Source organism: Coffea arabica, chromosome 11e, assembly GCF_036785885.1.
Source record: "Coffea arabica cultivar ET-39 chromosome 11e, Coffea Arabica ET-39 HiFi, whole genome shotgun sequence".
Lineage (NCBI taxonomy): Eukaryota > Viridiplantae > Streptophyta > Magnoliopsida > Gentianales > Rubiaceae > Coffea > Coffea arabica.
This window is the reverse complement of record NC_092331.1, coordinates 55,095,023-55,116,706: the sequence shown is the minus strand read 5'-3', so window position 1 is coordinate 55,116,706 and position 21,684 is coordinate 55,095,023. Positions and strand designations below refer to the sequence as shown.

At 35.2% G+C, this 21,684-nt stretch overlaps 1 protein-coding gene across 4 annotated transcripts; it reads left to right on the top strand.

The window, feature by feature from the left end:
* Positions 1-4,712: 4,712 nt before the first annotated feature.
* On the top strand, positions 4,713-20,931 carry LOC113717812 (uncharacterized). 4 transcript variants are annotated; one of them, XM_027242626.2, is made up of 26 exons: positions 4,713-5,222; positions 5,616-5,728; positions 5,841-5,967; positions 6,726-6,824; positions 6,901-6,969; positions 7,129-7,263; positions 7,332-7,400; positions 8,128-8,183; positions 8,305-8,464; positions 9,389-9,553; positions 10,173-10,257; positions 12,690-12,923; positions 13,031-13,125; positions 13,247-13,289; positions 14,046-14,203; positions 15,224-15,334; positions 15,701-15,769; positions 15,888-16,031; positions 17,079-17,153; positions 17,232-17,408; positions 17,510-17,595; positions 18,312-18,366; positions 19,916-20,041; positions 20,164-20,268; positions 20,374-20,490; positions 20,583-20,931. In XM_027242626.2, the coding sequence occupies exons 1-26, from the start codon at positions 5,106-5,108 to the stop codon at positions 20,646-20,648; spliced, it is 2,856 nt and encodes a 951-aa protein (XP_027098427.2). In that variant the 5' UTR covers positions 4,713-5,105; the 3' UTR covers positions 20,649-20,931. The 4 variants fall into 4 exon arrangements, with proteins under 4 accessions (XP_027098427.2, XP_071928828.1, XP_027098428.2 ...); XM_027242627.2 differs by having other exon boundaries at positions 5,093-5,222; positions 5,516-5,728; positions 5,846-5,967; XM_072072728.1 differs by having other exon boundaries at positions 5,093-5,222; positions 5,516-5,728.
* Positions 20,932-21,684: the final 753 nt, after the last annotated feature.

The following is a 21,684-nucleotide window of genomic DNA, read 5'->3' as shown; positions in this document are numbered from 1 at the left end:
AATAAAACAAATCTAATTATCCTATCTATTACATTTTTGAGGTATTTAAATGCCTCTTGAATCATTGTAAAAATTAACTAAAACATATATAAGAAAATTTGAATGAATATTTAAATCAAATAAATAAAGCATATAAAAATATAAACACATAGGAACACATAAGAGCACATAAGAGCACGTAATTGACATTGAAATAATAAAAATAGGGGTACCTCCCGTTTGAAGTGGTGACTAAATGGAGTTAAATTGTCCTATTTATACTCACAATGAACAAAAGGATCATGGCACCAATTTAATAGAAAAAGAAAATAATAATACAAGTACTAAATTCACACTAATATATCAGACGTAAAGAAATTTAAGTAAATCTAAAAATTCCAAATTAAGTATATTCAAAAGTAGCATAATTAGCTATTAAAGAAAAGAAACAATCATAATAAAGAGAGTCAAAATTCATCAGGGACCGAATTGCAAAAATTGAAAACTTTTGGGGGACAAAAATTATATTTTTCAAAGCTCAGGGGTCAAAATTAAATGAAAGATAAAATTCAGGGACCAAAATTCAATTAATTTAAGGACCTAGGTGAAAGGAATTTAAAATGTTCTGGGCCACAATAAAACTACTCCAAAGATCAGGGGCCAAAGTGCAAATCGTAACCAGATCTGGGCAAGAAAAAGGGCATCGGGCTACTCTTTTTATTTTATTTGGGCCAAACCTACCTAAGCCCAACTGAAAACCCAAGCTAAAACACACAGGCCAGCTCGTCTTTTTTATCCCTCAAACCCAGCCAAAAAAACACATGGGCTCCAAGCTCCTAGCCTAACTGAAACCCAAAAGAAAACATAAACCAAAGCCCAGCCCCAAAACCTAACAAAACTAGCTCTTGGCCCAACCGAAAAATAAACATTAGCCCAATCCCCTTTTTTCTTTTCTTTTCTTTTTCTTCTTCTTCTACCCTTCCGGTTCTTCTTTTCCTTGCCTGGCCGGCTGAAGCTCCTCGCCACCGCCAACCATGGCTGACATGGCGGCTGCCGGCGCCGCCACCGCCGGTCGCCGGCCATTTTTCCGATCACAAAATTTCACCAAAATACACCCCCTCACTCGATTTTTCGCGTAGGTTCCATTTCCGGAGTTAGTTTTTACAAAAAGTGAGCCGAAAGTGGTCAAAATGCCAAGAAATCAGTTCAGTTTTTATTTTTTCAAAACACCATATCTTTCATCAAAAATCATGAAAATTATACTACAACACTCTTACAACTCCTACAATACAAATATGATTTTATTTTGACAAGAAAAACAACATAAAAGGACTAAAATAAATCAAAACAGTCCCCTAAGATTCTTTCTTTTCATTTTGGTATTTTTTCAAACGGTTAACATGCATGCATAAAAAACATTTCCTTTTCCTCAATCTAGTTCATGCCATTTCCCAATTTTCAGCAATACAACAACAACAATAAAAACCAGCAAAAGCAAGATAAATTAAAATCAAAATGCATCTAATATGCTTAAAAAAAAAAACTGGAAAATACCTCAATGAAAGTGGAATTGCCTTGGCTGAAATTTTTTTTGATGCCTTTCTTTCTTTTTTCGGTAGAGAGCCAAGAGAGAGAGCCGAGAGCCTCCCTTCTTTTTTCCTTGTTTCTGTTTTTGTTTCTTGTCCTCCGTCTGTGAGAGCCGAGAGAGTAGATTGAGGAAGTAGTTTTTTTCTTTTTTTTTTCTTCTTCTTTTCGGTCCAGCCCAGAGAGAGCCGAGAGCCTTTTTTTTTGTGTCATTTTTTTCCTCCTTTTTTCAAGAGAGAGCCCAGAGGGATGGAGATTTTCTTTTTTTTTTCTTTTTGGCTTCCCTGTTGTGTCCTCTGGGAGAGAGCTGAGAGAGGAGATCGAGGAAGTAAAAGGTGGGGAGTTTTGTGTGTTGGATTCCCCAAAATGATGGTTTCTGCGGATGAAAAGAAAGGTCCTTGGCAATTGAGTGTGAAATGGGTTAAATGTATTTGGTGGGGAAAAAAAATGATTAGGATGATTTGATTTCTTGATTTTCTCCTTTTTTCCTTTTTTTTTTGTTGCTAGTTTGCTTTGTTTTTTTTTTTGTTTTGTTTTGTTTTTGTTTTTTTTTTTCTTTTCCTAAAATAAACCTGTAAAAATGAGAAAATTACACATTAAAATGCTAGAAAATAAATAATTCATTAAATAGAAAAATCTTGAGAAGATATTAAAAATTGACAAAATTTGGTGTCTACACAAGTAACACAGTAAACAGTCATATGTAAGACATAAAGGGTGAGAGTGATCAAGTACACCCTCGTTTGAACCAATTTCAACGGTGCAAATAAGCATTCAAGGCATCAATTTCAAGTGTAACAAAGTCACATAGTAACAAGCAAGTGAGTGGTACACTCACCAAGCAAGCAAATGAAATTTCATACACTTCCGCTCAAAGAGCGTCTTGAATCACCGTCACGCCCTAAAACATTCAAACAAGCACAATAAGACTCGAATACGAGTCATAAACCGAATCCACATACTACTAAAATAAGGTTCCATTAGAACGTATAAGTACCAAAGTAAGTTAGGGAAAGTCCGGAAATGAAAGTTAAGCCCTAAAATCCAAAAACAGTTTTGACGTCGTTTAGCGTATTGGACACAACCGGCGCTACGATTATCGGATGGATGTGCAATTTATGCCGCTTCGAAGCTAAGACAGAGGGCTACAACTTTGATGAAAGCTACTCAGTCCAGTTTACAATGTATCTAGGTCAAATTTATCAAAATAACCCCAGATTTTCCAGTTCGAAGTTTACTGTGAAATTCAATTAGCAGTTCTGATTCATTCAATCATATCTCAGCACATACGACTCCAATTCTAGTGATTCCAAAGCCATCTGAAAGCTAAGATACAAGGCTATAATTCTTAAGAAGACATCGACAACCAAATCAGTAGTATTCTTGGTCAAACTAACCAATTACAGAAGCTGATTATCAGTTTTGGACAGAAACAGGGCAGCAGGGGTATTTTGGTCTTTTCACAGGCTACGTTGCTCCGATAGCCTAAATTTTGCAAGCAACCATAAAACATAATTCTCTACAACTTTCATGTTTTACATTAATGTCAATTCGGCCTCTAATTAGAAGAAACAGTACCGGGCAGAGCAGGGGAAATTAAAACCCTAATCTGGAATTTTCCGCAATTAACTACAATTTACGCACTATGGCTTCATTATAGACTATCCCAAGCCATCATCCATAGCCACACCATACTGAACATATAAAAACAGAAAAAATCAAGAATAAATATAAAATTCACCCATCTCTACCAAAAGTCAAGAATTCTTCCACAAAATCACTTATTCAACTACTATCAATCACTAATTGAACATTATCAAGATCAAAGGAAAGATTCCTTAACCACACATCTTGTAAACTCAAGAAAGGAAGCAACTTAGTCCCTTTGCTCCTCAAACCACTTCATCACTCATCTTAATCCTACCAAGGGAAAGGTTTTTATGGAGCAAATCAAAGTTTTAACGGTTGGTTTGTGAGATCAAGGCAAGAAATTGAAGAAAGAAGTTGGAAGTTTTCTCTTCTTTTTCCTCCAAGAAAGTCGGCCAAGAGAGGGAGAAATAAGATGATTTTTTGATCAATTTTTGGTTAATTAGTAAAGGTAAGTAAGATGTCAAAGTCAAGAATTAATCACAAGGTGACACTTGTCACCCTTATTTAATGCAACTCTATCCTTTTGTCTCTCCAATGATAATCCATTTAGGTAACTTCTAATTATCTCTTAACACTTGATAAATTAAACTCGGTATACACAACTTAATCTAATTGACCGAATTTTACCGAACTTTCCGCACTAGCGGGTCTCACGTCCGGTATACGCTCTTAATTTCTCAAAAACTAACCGATACTAGAAAAATCATTTAAAAACTATATTTACTCATAAAAATTATCTAGAAAATTTTCCTAATAAAGACAATGTAGAAAAGCATGCACTTAAATAGAATAAAACCTAGAAAATGAGAAAATTTACGGGTTCTCACATTTGATGTATATGTTTGATGATGTAACTTCTGCCATTAGTGTACATTTTAATGAAATTATGATATTTTATTAAAAAATGTTAAAATAAACAAAAAAAATCAAAGTTAAATATAAATATTTGATGGCCTATATTAAATATTTGGATACTTTATTATTTATACAATTTTATTTGCTTGTATCATAAATATATTTTTCAATCACTTTTTTTTTATTTCACATACATCACATGAAAAAAGGTGCTATAGTATTTTTTTCAAAAAATTATCCCAAAAAATCTCCTATCCAAACACAATTTATGATATCCTAAAACTTCTCTTACTATAAATAAAGATAGATTTTATAACTAAGGGTTGTCGTTTTTCATTTTTGATTCCTAGAATATAGGATTAAGGACCATTCTGATGGTAAAATCGAGGCATATTTTTTGCCCCTTAGTATAATTATAGAAGCTTGAAGTAATTCTATCCCATTCTTCAATGTTAATGATGCACCTCTAAGATAACTTTTTGTCTTAAACCCTTCTTAACAAGAATGGTTTAACCTTTCAACTTTCAGAGCCAATTGAGCGAAATTTCAAAATAAAGGAAAATTTGAGAGCAGGTATTTCAATTAAAAAGAATTAAGGGGTGGTTCCTTGAATTATAGTACAAATGTAAAATAGAGGTAGTTTCAAGTCCTAGTATTTTCTTCTCAGCAAGTTTCTCCCATTTCCTGAAAAACAGAAAGCTCACCCAGACAAGCAACATCAGCACTAGCACAAAGATTGACAAAAGACAGCATCTTTAATCTAGTTAAACCCCATTTTGTGACAGATGCAAGATGCCTTGTACAATTCTTCCCTAATATCCTATGTAAAATAACAATTGAAAAAAATTTCAGAAAGTAGGTGGAGAAGATTCCTCCTTCATCGCCTTGTCCTTTCCCTTTCTTTTTTATGTTTCTTTCTTTTAAAGATCGAATTTTTGGCATACCCCAGAATAAAAGCAAGTTATAGACTTGAAGAAACAATTGTAACCATTGAAGGATTTTCGCTGTTTTGGTTAAATTTAGTGTTTAGAGAAACAATGGATGATGAGGTGATGCTGAGAGTTTTTCAAGAAGGTGGAAGGGATTATTATCAGCAGGCACCGTCTACTTCATCTTCTTCTTCTTCCATTCTTCAATCTCTCCCTCTTCATGTGGTATGCATTCTTCCAGAATTGCTACGCTACTCTGGTTTTTTGTTTTTGTTTCGTGTTTTTCCTTTGTGGGTTTTGCGAATGCATTAACTTTTTTTTTTTGTGTTATAGATTTCTTGAACTGATACATTTTAGGCTGGCATGGTAATTTATGTTATCTAAGTTCATGCATGTTAAAAATCGATGAATGATCATGTTTTTAGTGAACCCGTTTAGGTTTTTTTTTGCTTTTTGTTGGTACATTACAAGTTAGAGTGCTTGGAAAGCCTGTGATTGATGAACTGAATTAATTTTAGCTTTTGGATCCTTTTGAATTTGATGTTGGAATTGGAACTGCGAATTGGATGGGTGCATTGTTCAGCGGTCTAAGGTTGGTTGGTTTTGAATTATTTGTAGTCATTTGATCATGGGTACTACTTGCTAGTAAAGTCCATTCAAGAGCTTAGATCAAAGAAAGATGGCCTGGTAACTGTTGGTATTGGTGGTCCTAGTGGCTCTGGTAAAACAAGGTACTTTCTTGTACTTTCATCTAGCAGTGCTCAATTTGCTTCACGGAAAGTAGTTCTTAGCAGGGTTTAAAGTTTTCTTCTGTTGAACATGTGAATCTGATGGTTTTTGAAGCTTAGCTGATAAAGTGGTATCTGTGATTGGTTGCACCATTATATCAATGGAGAACTATCGCACTGGATTAGATGATGGAAATGATTTGGATTTCATAGATTTTGATCTTCTCGTTCAGAATCTTGAGGTATGCTTTCCTCTCTCTCTCTTTCTCTGTCTGTCACTCACTCACTCACACACATGTACTGAACTTGTTTGGTTGTGTTTACCTGAGTTCTTTTTCCTTCTTGAAAACAAAATATTCACAGACATCAGAACTGATCGTATTTTGAAGTGTCTAAGAAATATTGTCTGCTGCATATTCAACCATCCTTTGCTCCTTATTTATGGTTATAACCATCGTTTACTCTGTAACCCAGATAATGTTCATTTCTATAAAAGCTACTTAATATAAATCAGGAAGATATTTCTTTTTAAGAAAGAATATAACTGAATAGAAGTAGTGAGCTTTATGGGAATAATACCAGATCTTAGGGCTGTTCCATTCATCCAGATGTGTTTCCTCAAAGTTTTGTCTGGACAAACTGTTTGCTGACTGATATCATGATAATGTTTTTTCAGGATAAATCAGCTATGTGTTTACAAGTACCTTTAGAACACAACTGGATAGATTATATGCTTGTTTTAAATGTATCGTGTTAAAACGCTTGACTCTTCTCAAGTATGAGAGCAAGGTACCTCTAATGAAATGTTTTGACTCTGTGGTCTTTACTATGTTCTTATGACAAGTTCAGGCAGTGGATGTTCCCTTGTATCATGATAATGCAGATTTAGATTTTACGTTGATCTCCTGAGCAGCTCATGAATGATTAAGATATTTAAACTTGTTAAATACAATTAGTTTCAATTTGCTTACAACACTCCAAACTTGCCTTTTTCAAATAGGATTTGATAAGTGGGCGAGATACATCAATTCCATTGTTTGGTTTCCAAGGAAGGAAACGAATTGGTTCTGAAAAGATAAAAAGTATTTCCTCAGGAGTTGTGAGTATCTTTGTACTATCTTCCCGCGTAAAGGATTAAACAGAGCATTCTGTCCTTATACTTGTGTTCGTTGCAGGTGATAGTTGATGGTACTTATGCACTACATTCAAGATTGCGCTCTTTGCTGGACATAAGAGTTGCAGTGGTAAAACTCATGATGCTTCAAAATTCATATTTTCTTGTTAATCGTGACATACTATTGCAACTTGTGCCTCTTCTTTTTATTTTTTTTATTTATGCCTTGTTGAAGATATAGTTTGATCAGTTTTGATGTGAACTCATCTGCTTCACATTCTTTAATTAGGTTGGTGGTGTCCACTTTAGTCTTCTTTCAAAGGTCCAATATGATATTGGGGAGTCTTGTTCACTAGACTACCTCATTGACAGCATATTTCCACAGTTCAGAAAACACATTGAGCCAGATCTTCATCATGCACAGGTTTGTTTCTTTGTGTCCTTAAGCTCAGCATTATCAGCTTATTCTTGACTTGCTCGATGATTCTGCAGATCAGAATTAACAACAGTTTCGTCTCATCATTTAGGGAGCCAATTTACAAACTCAAGTGCAAAAGTGAGGTAATGAACTACAATTTAAAGACAAGTAGTCACTGATAAAAAATTTGATATTGGTAAAACTGGTTTTGCATGGGGGATTTGTCTGTCTGTACAAGATTATGTTGCAAGTTTTAGCGTCAAATGGTCATTTTACTCCCTCAATATAGAATTTCAGGCTGTTGATTAGTGCTTTTTGGGACCTAGCTCAAAAAGGGTGCATCTGTTTACCTAAGACCTGGCCCTTGCCCTAATCTTCCTTCAAAAGAAAGAAAAGGAAAGAGATAAAGAAAAAAAAAAAGGCAAAACAAGGGGAGGAGTCTCATATACAGTTAAGTGGAATTATCTTTGCACTTCACTAAAGTGTTGGGTTTCATTGATTTGTTCTTGGGTGGCAGCTTTAGTGATGTCATATACTTTTTTTTTCGGCAGATTTTAGTGATGTCATTTACAAATTTCCTCAGATTGCCCTGATGCTTGCCACAGTTTTCTGTGTTCTAGCAGTTTATTGCAGATATCTTTTTGTTTTTCTCTGGTAATGGATAAATAATGTAAAAAGTAGTGGTTGATAACTTCTTAAATGTCTTTCACAGGTGCTCTTGAGGTTTGAGTTTTTTCCACACTCTTCTTGTATTTACCTTTATCTCCTGTTTCCAGTGCAATAGTGCAATGCCAAAGGACTTTCTTTCCTTATACTTGTTACCACATTTACTTCACCCTTCTTCACCAATACACTAATTTTGTATTTCAGTCTCAAAACGGACATGAAGATTACTTTTTTCATGGAAAGGAGAAAATACTGGATAAGTAAGTTCTAGAAAACCATTTTCCCTTCTCTAAAAATTGAATTTGTGCAGAATTAATCAATTATCTCAGGTTAGTTTTTCTTTCAGTTCTGATTCTCTTCTTTGTGGAACTTTGCTCTTAGTTTTATTGAGATGTATCTGAGACCTCCATCTGCCAGTGAAGAAGCACGAATAATTGATTGGATTAAGGTGCGGCAATCGGGTATCAAGTACTATCTCTCACTAGGCGACCAAAGGATTGTTGACAAATATTACATTATCCGGCCAAAAGCTGAATTTGAGGTTGGTTTTTTTTTTTTTGGGTTCATTTGGTATAAGTGGTCAAGGGCATTATTTCCAGAGTGTTTTTCCCTGGCATCTTCAAGGGAAAATATTTCTGGCAGCTCTTGGTTATTGGTTTAACATATTATCTAATAGCAGTCTTTGTACCTGAAGCTTTTATGTTAAAGATAAACCTCTTTGACTTGATTTCTGGTAGTTTCATCATGGAAAATTGAATAATTTTATCATTTTAGTTCCTTAATACTATACTGATTACCTTTGAGAAAAAGGTGTTTCTTATCTACCAGCATTGACAGCTTACCATAAGCCTTTGAGTTGTGAAAAGATATACTTTCATGTTGTTGAAGCAGTGGGGAGCTATTATGTCACTCTAAAATTTCTTTAGAAAATCTGCAATGCCTGTGAATGACTGCAGAAGTTTAGACTATGTTTGTGGGTACTAACGTATGCCAAAAAAATCAGTCTTCTTGTGACTTTTGAGCTCTGAGTAACATGAAAAATTCAAAATGTTCTAATTGGTCATTGACGTCTTCAAGGTATTAGCTTATGAATTTATAGTTCAGGTAATAAAATTTTTGACCATAGAGCTGGCAGTTTCAGAAAATTTACAGAGAAGAAAAACTCCCATGTAGGAAAAGCTAAGATTTTGGCAACACAGTTCCTGAATCAAAGTAGAAAAGGTTAACCATTTCTATAACCCTTAAATTTTTTAGTTGATTAGATTCGCATGTAGCATATTGTCTGCAAATTTTGTTTCTAAAGAAACTCACCTTATCTAACCTTAAAGGTTGGATGAAATTGATATGCAAAATTGTGGTTAAAGATTGTTTTTTCGATTATACACATCATTTCAGTTTGGAGTTTTTGATTATTGGTACGATAATGATATTTGACAACTGTTTTTCTTTTTGTCAATCATAATAGGTTGGAAGGATGACCCTGGGTGGACTTCTGGCCCTCGGTTATACTGTTGTAGCAAGTTATAAACGAGCATCGACCTCGGTCTTTGAGGGCAACCTTTCAGTTTCTCTTGAAACAATTGATACCCTTGGGGAGACTTATATGGTGCTGAGAGGCACAAATAGGAAAGTATGGATTCATCTTGGTTCAATTTCCTCTATGTTTTTGTTATTTACAAGCTGGGAGGTTGAATTGTTATTATGCTCTAGAAGTATGTTTGGATAGGAAATCTGGCCAAGATGATTTTTGATGAAATTTGAGTTGTATGAAATTCAATTCCATAGTTTATCAATAATTGAGTATGTTTGATTTGGAGAACAGGACCAAGGTTTCTTGTTAATCATATTTGAATTGTATGCAATCAAATTTCTACTCTATCATTAATAATAAGAAATAGTGCTATAGCTATTTGGTCTTGTTTATCAGTCTCAGTCTCAGTCTCAGTGTTGTTTGGTTGTTGATGTCTTGCTGAATAACAGTGCTCCTGTACTCGACTTATATTTCTTGAGTTAATTGTTTAAATAAGAACTAATACCTGTTACCTCTCTTTTACTTTCATTTTGTGTAGACTTATAAGTTATCTAGATCTCTTTCTTTTGCATCCCTGTTTCAAACCACTATTCTTGGTTGTAAATAAATTTGTCTTGGTATCTATGGTGTTTTGGAGAAATTTGTTGTAGTCGTAAAGTCTCATTCAATTGGACAGTTGTTGACCATTACTTACTTTGGCTAGAATGAAATGTTATAGATGGTTGGAGCTGAAGCTGCAAGGATGGGTGTCAGTGGGCCATGGATCACTAAATCTTATCTGGAAATGATACTTGAGAGAAAAGGTTGGTTTGGTTTTTGCTTCAATTAACTAAACAATTAATGTTTACGAGGAAGAACATCAGTTTTCTTGTTATAACTCTTTAATCTCTTACATGCTTGTGGGTAGAAATAATACCACTACCTATCATAAAACTTGTATTTGTCAAGCCCTGTCCAACTCAATATGTTGAACCGCTAACCTGTTAAGCCTGTGCATTATCCAGGCCTTTTTGATCTGGGAAAGCCAGATAATTGTGCATAATCAAATTAGGCCTATAAAGGGGCATTTGGATCCCTGAACCATTGATTGCTCTGTTAAGCAAAACAAGTTATTTGTCATCCACCAATTGCTTTTGGTAAAAGGCACATAGATTGTAAAATTTTGTAGACGCAATTACTTGCTATGACACTTGGATCAGCTATGCCAGACTCTCCATCAATGTATGAATTTTGATTGTATCACCTTAATAGTTTCTGCACTAGTCTGATGCTGGGAACACTTACATGTAATCCCAGGAAAGAAATAACAGGACTCCTTGTGTGCTTTCAACAGTAACTTAAGGCAGGATTTGTACTTTAAGAATATAAGGAACAAATCTGTTGATTGTTATAGGTTTTATTTACTGAAAGAGGACAATACTAGCTGTAATTTGGTAGGCATAAGTCAAAGATAACAGTGTTAAAGAAACAAAGAGTAACTTAAGGAAGGATTTGTACTTCAATAATATAAGCAACAGATCTTTGGACAATTACAGGTTTTATTTGGTGAAAGAGGACAATATGAGCTGTAATTTGATACGGATAAGGCAAGGATAACAGTTTTAAAGAAGAAACAGGATTTTTTTTTTTTCTAGCGGGAAAAGTAACTTCGGGTACTCTTTTTGATTTCAAGATTATTGGGAGCAATTTTGTTGAAAGATGTAGGTTTTATTCACTAAAAGGAGGACAATATCACCTGCAGTTTGATCAGAGTAAGGCTAAGATACTGTGGTATCATGCCTTTGGTGAGTGGGGAATACCAACTCAACTGGCATGGGACTACTTGAAAAGAAGCTTCAAATGCTTAAAAAATGATTTATGCTGTTGCTGTCAAAATAACTCATCAATGCTGCTGTACTCCTTGACCATTTGCTGCAACAATGAATACTGTACACCGTCTTCCAAAACTAATTCCACGACTTTGATTCTTAGTTCTTGCCATTAAAGTGCATGGCACCATGCTATAGTTGTAGTAATTGCAGTGATTGCTCATTAATAGGAATTCTCGTCTTTCCATCTTCTGTCCGTCAGTAGGAGATGAGATATGGATATAAGTTGGCTGATTTATGGTTTTGTACCTTCACACAGCTGACCCATAAATTTAGGGATGGCAATGGGGGTGGGGAATATAACTTGAAATAAATAATTTGGTATTTTGTTGTTCTGAAATGGTGTAATTTTTAAAGTCAATTTATTTTGGTAAAATGATTATTTTGTTCTGTTAGTTAATTTTTTTTCACCTATTGCGTGTTGTTTATAAAGAAAATGGCAACTGGTTTGATTCGATGTGGTATCAAAATAGAGAATTGAGTTCAAAACATCACAGTGGTTTTTAAACTTTATTTCATGTTCAATTTTTGGCTAAAAATTCAAAAGAACATTTAGTAAAGCTATTTGTGTTATACATATAGACAACAAAAAGGTCAAATAAAAAATAAAGGTGATAGTGGGGCAGGGCAGGGTTGGGGAAGGGGGGGGGATTTTGTAATGTGGGGCGGGGGACGGGAGGGCTCCCCCACCCCAATGCACCCTGTTGCGATCCCTAGACGCATTACTCCATCCTGCCATAAGTAAAAATTGGATACATATACTGCAGGATAATACATAGAAACAGCCAAAGTTGTTAGATCTGCATGATACCTCGATTAATTAGACAAGGGAACCAGAATAAAATCAAGAAAGTTCTTTTCTGTCAAAGTCAATACACAACTCAAAATTTCTGGTGGAAGCTCCTGACCTGGCTCAACTTGTAATTGAGCATAAGTTTTCAAGTATATGCCCATGTTGGAATTGGATTGGGTGGTCTCAAGTGGCTGCTCTCCTTTTTATTTTTTATATTTTAATTTTAAACGTGTACATGGTGACATATTTAGCAAGTAATACAAGTCACTGTAAAAGATTGGTGACGAGTTGTCAGAACAGTAAAGCTTGGTTTAGGAGAGTGGGTTAGAATCTCTACTCCAAAGTGATGTAAAGGAGAACTACAGAATTGTTCCTTTCTTTCCTGTAACAAAACTCTGAAACATTTGGCTTTGGGATATGAAAAGGATGGGGAATTGTTACCAAATGACAATATACAAATTTCGAGATCCCTCTACTAGATGATCTTCAAGCTTTACCTGTCTAATAGATGCATATGTTGGTGCCTCACCTCAACTATAGCCATTTTGTTTTGACTCTATAATTTCACTTGCAGGGGTTCCCCGTCTGAACACACCTCCTCCTTTATCTAGTGCACCATTGGATAGTTCTCAAGTGAGGTTGATTACAGCTCCAAAGCCTGTTCGTATCACTCCCAACCTGATTAACCGGCTTGAGGACTTATCTCAGCCATGGACTCGATCCCCAACGAAGTCCAAAATGGAACCTGTTACAGCAACGTGGCATTTCATCCCACGGGAAACTCCACTTGCTGAGGGCGCAATTGTTGGTACACTGCTTTTAAATCTTGAAAAAATTTGCCATTGTGTCGTCCAATTAGTAATTTTGGCATTTGCAAAGCTTCATTATCCGACTCCTTTCATGAAACAACCACAGATCCTTCTTCTTCCAGGGCACCTGTACAGCTTGCTCCGATCCCTGATATATTTGACTTGGATAGAGGATTGCTTCTTGCTGTTCAAGCGATTCAAGTTAGTACTGATACGTTCTGTGACAGAATATTTATTAGCTCATAGCATGCTGAGCTCTTCAACTTTGTATTTTATTAGTTTTGGCAAATATAGTTATATACAATATTTAATCTTACTGCAGGCTTTACTGGAGAACAATGGCCTCCCAGTTATAGTTGGAATTGGTATTGTATCTGACTCTGCCCATTTTACACATGAGATGCATAATTAGAATGGGTATTCAAGGAATTTACGTTGCATTAGAACATTATTCTTCTTGATGTGGAGTGATTAAATTGGATGCTTAAACAAGATAGATCTTTTTGTCACAAATAAGGCTGCCAAACTGGGTTTTTAACTTGCTTGTATGTTTTCACATCTGCATAAGCTGCTTTTCTTCCATTTCAACTGGCCAAGAACTCTTGATTGTAAAGTTCCTTCCATCTGCAGTCTTTTTGTATTCTTTTGCTTGGCTAAAGATCGATCCCTGCTACATGGATTTTATAAGTCTAGTACTCCATAATTCTTCTCACTTTCTTGGATAAGAGGGGACTGACAATAACGTTATATGAGGCAGAGATTATTCCTCTATATTGGTAATCTGCCAGACAGTTATAGTTTATTGCCATTGGGCCACTTGATTTTTTCTAGATATAGGGTCAACCAAGGTTTTTCTTGAAAGTATGCGGGTGATGAATAGTCGAGGACTTGAGGTATTCTAAGTTAGCATAGGACCTCTTATGGATTTTAGTGACTTTAATATGTATACATATGGAGAATGTGTTTGTATGACTTTCTTACATGGAGAAATTACTTTAATTTTTATAGAATACAATAGAGGATATTAATATCTAGTCGGTCTCTCTGCAATTGCTTTATTTATGTTGAGGATGAAAACTTGTTGCTTATATGCTCTTTTTGGCTTGTTCTTGATCTTGTAGGAGGTCCAAGTGGATCTGGAAAAACAAGTTTGGCTCGTAAGATGGCTAATATTGTTGGTTGTGAAGTGGTTTCCCTTGAAAGCTATTACAAATCTGAACACGTAAAGGATTTCAAGTATGATGATTTTTGCTCTGTTGATCTCGCTCTGCTTTCTAAGGTATGGGCATTTTGGTTTGTTTATCTGGTCCTTGCGCTTTATTTCTTGTCTTTGTTTAATGTACTAGTAGTTAAATTGTCTAGAAACTGGTGGATGAAAGTTTTTGGAACAACCAAGATGTGATAATTGCTTTACAAGATGAATTTGGGGCGCATAAGCCCCAAATATTCTTTTGTAATAGCTGCATATAATCTTGGAAAGAAAGAATTATAGCCTTCAAAAATTAATAGAGTCATTACATTGAAACCTGCATGGTCATCCCAGATTGCTTTTGGCATCATGTAAGCCAGTTGAACTACATGCCATCTTTTTCTAGATCAATTTTCTACAATTTCTCCTTTTCTGCTTGATAAATTGATTGCTATGACTGCATGCAGCTCATGTATTCTGCTTAATTTTGTATGTTTGCCTCCCCTGAAAGCAGTAAGACGCATTACAGAAGCTCATTATTGTCAGTTTCTTAGCCTTTTTAGTGTATTCTATTCGGTGTTAGTTTACAGCAAAACCCAGAGAGTCATCTCTGTTTGCATATTAGCAATATGTAACCTACCCAAACTACATTCCATCTGGCTTTGAGATCATTTTTCAACAATTTCTCCGCTTCTGCTTTGAGAAATTAAATTGCTATTTGAGTGCACTATTAAAATCTTTGGCTGTAACCTGAGACTGTTGCTTATATTCCATATTTCGAATGAATTATACGTGCATTTAGAAGTATTATTGTGAATGTCAAAAACTGTTGCTTCAAAGCAAGATGGCATGCAGTCCAATTAGTTATATAAGTGGCTGGCCCTTGAAGGCAGTAAATGGCATCATAGAAGCTCATTATTGTCATTTCTCAGCGTTTTTGCTTCGTTTAATACTGTGTTATTTCTACAACTAATGCATGGTTAGCCTTCTTATGAAACACAATAAAAAGCCTTTAAGAGTATTGCAAAATGTCATTGTCGAATATTTGCTTATCTTCTGAAGAGCATTTTCATCTCTTTTTTCCCCCCTTTCATTTCTCTGCTTTTGCAGAATATTGATGACATAAGAAGTCGACGAAGAACAAAAGTTCCGATGTTTGACCTTGAGAGTGGTGCTCGAACAGGCTTTAGGGAACTCGAGGTTTCTGAAGATTGTGGAGTGGTATGTCAAGGAATGTCTTTATTCTGACATAGGGGGCTAGCTTGCTTCCACTGGTGGTTGGTGTGAATGGTTTATTTTACAAATATTCAGAAGTATTAGAGCTAAATATGATGTATAGGAAAATTGAAGGGGTAAAAAATTCTAAAGAAAACAGGTGGTATATTTGTTTACATGTGGGAGAATTTCATGTATGCTTGCTAACCTTGCATGTTGAAGGGACAGAAGTACGGAAAATTTGTCCTTTCTTTTTGTTTAGTAAATTGGATGTTAATATAGAAGAACTGTCAAAAGTAAGGTAGTTTGTTTGATTTCAAGACTTTTCTACGTGGCCGGACTTATGTGAGTCCTGCTGCTTCATTTGGCTAGGTTATCTTTGAAGGTGTTTATGCTTTGCACCCAGATATCCGGAGATCACTGGACTTGTGGATTGCTGTTGTGAGTATAATTTGGCACATCATTTTCTATTTGTTTGTATTGTTAATTTGCTTGATTCTCAGCTCAATGCCACTTCCTTATTTTACAAGCTGGGAAGTAACTGCTTAGTTGGAAATAGGTTGGTGGTGTTCATTCCCATCTTATTTCCCGAGTCCAAAGAGACAAAAGTAAAGTGGGCTGCTTTATGTCTCATAATGAAATTATGACAACAGTGTTTCCAATCTTCCAGCAGCATATTGAGCCACATCTTGTTCATGCCCATGTAAGTTCATTTAAAGCAATTAAGAAATTTCTTCTTTTCTTTTTTTTCCCCTGTTGTTTTGTCTCATAAATGAGTGTGCTTTGAGTCGCATCATTTTCTCAGCAATGTAGGAATATTTAGACTGAGCAAAGACTCAGATCTTTATATTCCTGCCACAATACCATGAACTCTAGGTTTTGGGTTTAGAAAATCTTCTTAAAATTCATTATAAATTATCTCCCAAGTTTATCATGATGTCATAAACAGTTTAATATTAAAAAATAAAGTCTATTCACATTGTGTCTTCTTTGCATATGCTTGCTACTTGATGAAGGAAATTTGCTTTGTGGTTCTTTTCAGTGTTAGTTAAGTGAATGATCTTATATTTGTTGCTGCATTATCAACAAAGTGGTAATCAGAAAAAGCAATCATGCAATATGCATGAATTGATTGTGCATGAATTGATTGTGGATGAGAAAGCTTTGAGAATATTTAGGTATCAAACTATTAAGCATGAGACTACATGATATGTCAGTGTAAGATTCTTCAAGAAATTTCAAAAATCAAGAGGAGTGACTATTTCAGCAGTAGATTAAAGGGACACGACTTAGAAGCATTTCAATTTTTGTTCCATTCAACGTAATGGAGATACTAGTTTAACTTGTATGTATGTAGTTATATGTGAATTGAAATATGCAACAAACTTCTTCATCTTCAAATTGACGTAGATAAGGAAAGTATAAAAAAAAAAAGTTTGATTCATATAGATTTTTAACTTTTCAGAAGACTCTGATTGTAGAAAGTATTTTGTGGCCTAAAATGATGCCGTATTCTTGCAGCACTTTCCTAAACAGCATTGATTGAAATTCTGAAATTTCCCCATTATCATGGTGACTTAACAAATATTCTTATTCTTATTGTAGGCTACAACTTTTCCTGAAAAGGGGATAGGCTTAATGCATGACTTTGCTTGCATCAACAATTGCTTGGAAACAGCATAAACCTGTTTTTATTTGCTTACAAGTGCTTTGAATTTTGTATCTGATTTTTTTATATATATTCTTGCAGCTTAAAATTCGAAATGACTTCGATCCAGTGCTTTCCCCTGAGAGCTCGCTGTTTGTATTGAAAACTAATAAGCAAGTAAGATAAATCATTCTGATGCTTTTTAGACCTTTAAAAGTTAGTTCTTGTTTGATGGATTTCTGTTTAATTTGGTAGGTTGCTTATCAAGATATTCTGAAGATTCTTGATCCTAGCAAATTATGCAGTTCTGTTCAAAGTTTTATAGATATATATATAAGGCTTCCTGGATTACCTGCTAATGGCCATCTAAAAGAAAGTGATTGTATACGAGTTAGAATATGTGAAGGAAGATTTGCTCTGCTGATACGAGAGGTTTGTCATTTGCGTGCATTTGTCTTTCTTATCCTTCCTTTTGCTGAAAAATCGTCATGAATTGGCAGTTCTGATTGAATGCTTTTTCTTTCCATCTCAAGCCCATAAGAGAAGGAAATTTTATCATACAGCCAAAAGTTGACTTTGATATCAGCATTAGTACTGTTGCTGGGCTTCTCAACCTGGGGTATGTAACTGTTCCCCAACTATCACAAAAGACAATTGGATGTATATTGTGCTATTACTCTAATTGTTTCATTAGATATTGGATCTTTCAGTTTACTGAACTCATTTATATGATTAGAGGTGGATACGTACTCTTTTAGGTAGTTTTTCAAAACTTGTTCAATAGTCTAATGAAGATGCAAAAAAAGAAAAAAGAAAAAAAGGAAAAGCCCGTAGTTCTTTCTACAAGGATCATTACCTTTTGAACACTATTTTGGTGTTATAGGTGATGCTTTAGGATATTAATAATTAACTTCATCATTTGTCTGACTGCTGAGATCCATGTGAATTTAAGATTCTCCGTTTACTGGATACAATATTTTGATCATTAATGGACTTGTAAGGGCAGATACTTATATGACCTTCATGTTTTTTTGTCATTTATTTGCAATATATGATGGGTTGTCATTCTGTAGTACAATACCATATGTGATCTTGGCAACTGGATCTAAGTAGTTGCCTGCATAAAATTAACACTTCCATGGGGTCTAGCCTGGCTGTTTCTCCACTTTCTAAGTTTGAGTTTAAACTCAATATAGATCTGTGTGATGATAACAAAATTCAAGATCAACTTAATTGTGGCCTTAAATCAACAGTCAGTATAGCTCTCTGTACTTCTTGTCTCATAAATTTGGTTTATTCTGATTGTCATTTTCTGTTTGATTCCATTTCATTCAGATATCAGGCTGTTGCATTTATTGAAGCAACTGCATACATATACCAAGATGGAAAGGTATATCTCTCCCTTGAGAGCATTATTTAGCTCAAACCTAATTTCAGGTTTAGATAATATTTCAAAATACTTAAGTTTCTGATTAAATATTCAGTAAGCATGGAAGATCTTCTGTTACTTTTTTCCTTGTGTCCCTGGTTTTACTTATCTACCATGCAGATTAATTTTATTTGACATGGGCTGTTACATAGGATCTATATCTTGATCATAAGATTGATGTTTACATCCTATCCTACTGAATAAAGACTTAATTGTCACTTCTAGGAGGTATTGCTTCCTGTGTCTTGTGAGACATGACAAGCAAATTCATAGTCTATACTTCAATTTTATTCTGCACAGAAAGTGATGCAGCTCTTGGATATTAATCCCTAGTACTAATTGGTGTGAGCTTCTCCCCATTTGGTCAGGCCAGGCTAGGTATCCTGACACACTAAATGGTCAGAAAGGCATGTGAATGAATTTTAAAATACTCACAATTGATGGCTAGATCAACACGAAAAGAAATCCGATGAATACTATGGTTGATGATCTAGTGAGCTCAGCTTGGGCAAAACTTCTGACTTCCTTATACGTTGAAAGGAAGGACATTTTTAAACTAGCGCAAATTTCTTGGAAGTTATTACCAGGATTATTTTTCAAGGTTGGATTGTGAGCAAGCACTTCATTTTTAAGTTCCTACTTGACAGAGGAAGAATCCCATTAAGGTCGACTAGAATGTGTCAATGTGCTTTGAGCTGTTAAGTGTAGAAGTCTTGGGTTGTCCTAGTGGGTGGTTTTCGTCATTCGCCAACTATAGAGGTTAAATATAGAAATAAAGAATTAACATGGTATGGTTCGCATGCAATTAGGAACTTTTATGGTGGTTGTTAGTTGTCAATAGCGTTCGGTTTGTACCTAGGAAATCTTTTGCCCAGTAATAGATATTTGTATCACTTGGTTAAAGCCTGAAATGTCCAGAATTTGGGTGATAGTCTGTACTTGGGAAAATCTATGGCAGGCTGAAATAGCCGTCAACTTTTAATAGACTTTGTTCCCTTATGATTTAATTTTGTATTATATCTAAAGATTTTCAGTTTTAATTTGCTGATTTATGTCCTCAAATAATGTGAATTGACAAGCATGAGGAATTCTGAATTAAACTTGGGCGATGGAATTATGAGGTATCCAAAACTTTAGAGGCAACACGTGTGGGAAGTAAAACACAGGATGAAACTAGGAGTAGCTCCTATCGAGGGGGGTCTGTACTGCAACTTGACTTACCTCAGTATGGGAGATCATTTCCAATGCTAATGACGAGCAAAGGCTCTAATGGAGTTTTCGATGCTTAACATCTTCAGTATTTCGGCAACTATATTCCAAATCTCATTATTTTGAAACTAAGGAATTTGAGTGGAATTGAACAAAATTTGATGCTGATTTCATTTTGTATCTTTCGTTAACTATCTGCTATCTAATTCTGTATTCTCTGTTTCTGTCTTGGATTGATGTTTTCCTACCTTTGAGTTTGTTGGTGTGGAACAACTTTTGAAAGTAACAATTTGTTATCTAGATCCTTATTGAGGTTGATCATCTACAAGATGTCCCGAGTCCTTATATACAAGTAAAAGGTGTCAATAGAGATATTGTTGCTGCTGCTGGTTCTACCCTAAAGCTGGATGGTTCATATACCACAAAGGTTTGCTTCTTCAACTTCCCTCTCGTCTTAGTGTGATTCAATAACAGTATACATATGAATTATATAGAACATATGCCTCACACTGTCTGCAGTAATGATCATCCTTCTATGTTCCTTCTCAGAGTTATCTTGAAATAATTCTGGAAAGATTACCGGGAGGTTCAAGTGGGATACACTCTCAGCAGGCGGCAAAGCTGCAAGAACTTCTGGAATTTATACAGTCCCAGGTGCTTCATTTAAAAGTTGGCTAACGTGTATTGCCATGCAAATCTGGTTCAGTTAACAATTCCTTTGCAATTAATAATGTTACGCGTTCGTACTGGATGAAATAGGGTTGCAATTCAGTTTCTGAGTCTTCGCCAAGCAGAGAAGTTTCTCCATTAGAAGGCGTAATAGAAGATATGCAGTCAAGGATCAGAAGACTTGAACGATGGCATACAATCAACACTGTAGATTCATATCATGAGTGAACTTTCATTTCTTAAGAATGAGAGAAATCCCTTCTCCGTTTGTTAACGTATTCAATATCATGTTATTGCAGGTGCTGTGGACATTTCTATTGTCCGCTTTTGTAGGTTATTCCCTCTACCAAAGGAAACGTCAGTAGGTCTCTTGTCGAATTGATTACAGAGAGTGCCTTTTCTGACAGTAACTACTTCGAGACTGACAGACTCCTAAAATCTCCGGCTACTTTCGAAAATTATTTGAAGAGGCAGCAACTGCGATACAGCCTTTGGCTTACTGATTCAGATGGTACTGAGTTCATTATGGTTTAGCAAACTACCTTATCTGTATCTGTAAATCCAGTTTTTTTTTTTTTTTTAAAGATTTTTAACAGACAACCCAATAAATTTTTAGACACTAAATTTTATGTATTGTATTTAATCTTCTCCATTTAATTTTATAATATCTCATTTGTCAGCATCAACTGCACCTTAAAATCACTAGCATCAACTGCACTCTACAATTACTTCTATGATTGTAGAGAGGATCCGAATGCCCCTCATAATCTGGTTTTGTAAGGGAGGTGTAGACATGCAAAGGAGAACAAGGAAATAATGTGTTTCTTTTATGGAAAGGGAAAAAAATCATTGTTTGAACACGTTTAATTTTGGGGAAAAAAAAAAACAATTTCAATCTTTGTGGCAGTTAATGGAACATAATTAAGCTCACGTCCATAACCAAATATAACTTGTCAAATCTCTCTCGTTCCTAATGATTTTCTCTTAGCTTGGAGCTATGAATAAAGAGATTGAGATCAACAGATACGAAAAAGGGGAAAAAAAAAAACCAAAATTTCAGCATAGTTACTATAGATGACAAAATCATCCCACTACAATCACCATTCAAAACCACCTTGGCCATGCAAGAGGAACCCGTAAGGAGCCAGCCCTTGATAATTAGACAACTGGTACGTAGAATCAAGAATAAGAGAGATGCATGCAATGTAATGGGCTTTCAGTAGATTGCAGACAACACTATAAAAGCAGCATCATGTGTACTTTGACGTCTCAAAAGATCCTGCTATCGAAAGAAAAGATTGCAACTGTTTCGTGAATGAATGAATTTTTTTGTGAACCATGTTGGGATGAAGCAAAAAAGAATGTTCCTAGGGCTTTAAAAGAGCTTTTGTCAGGTTTTCG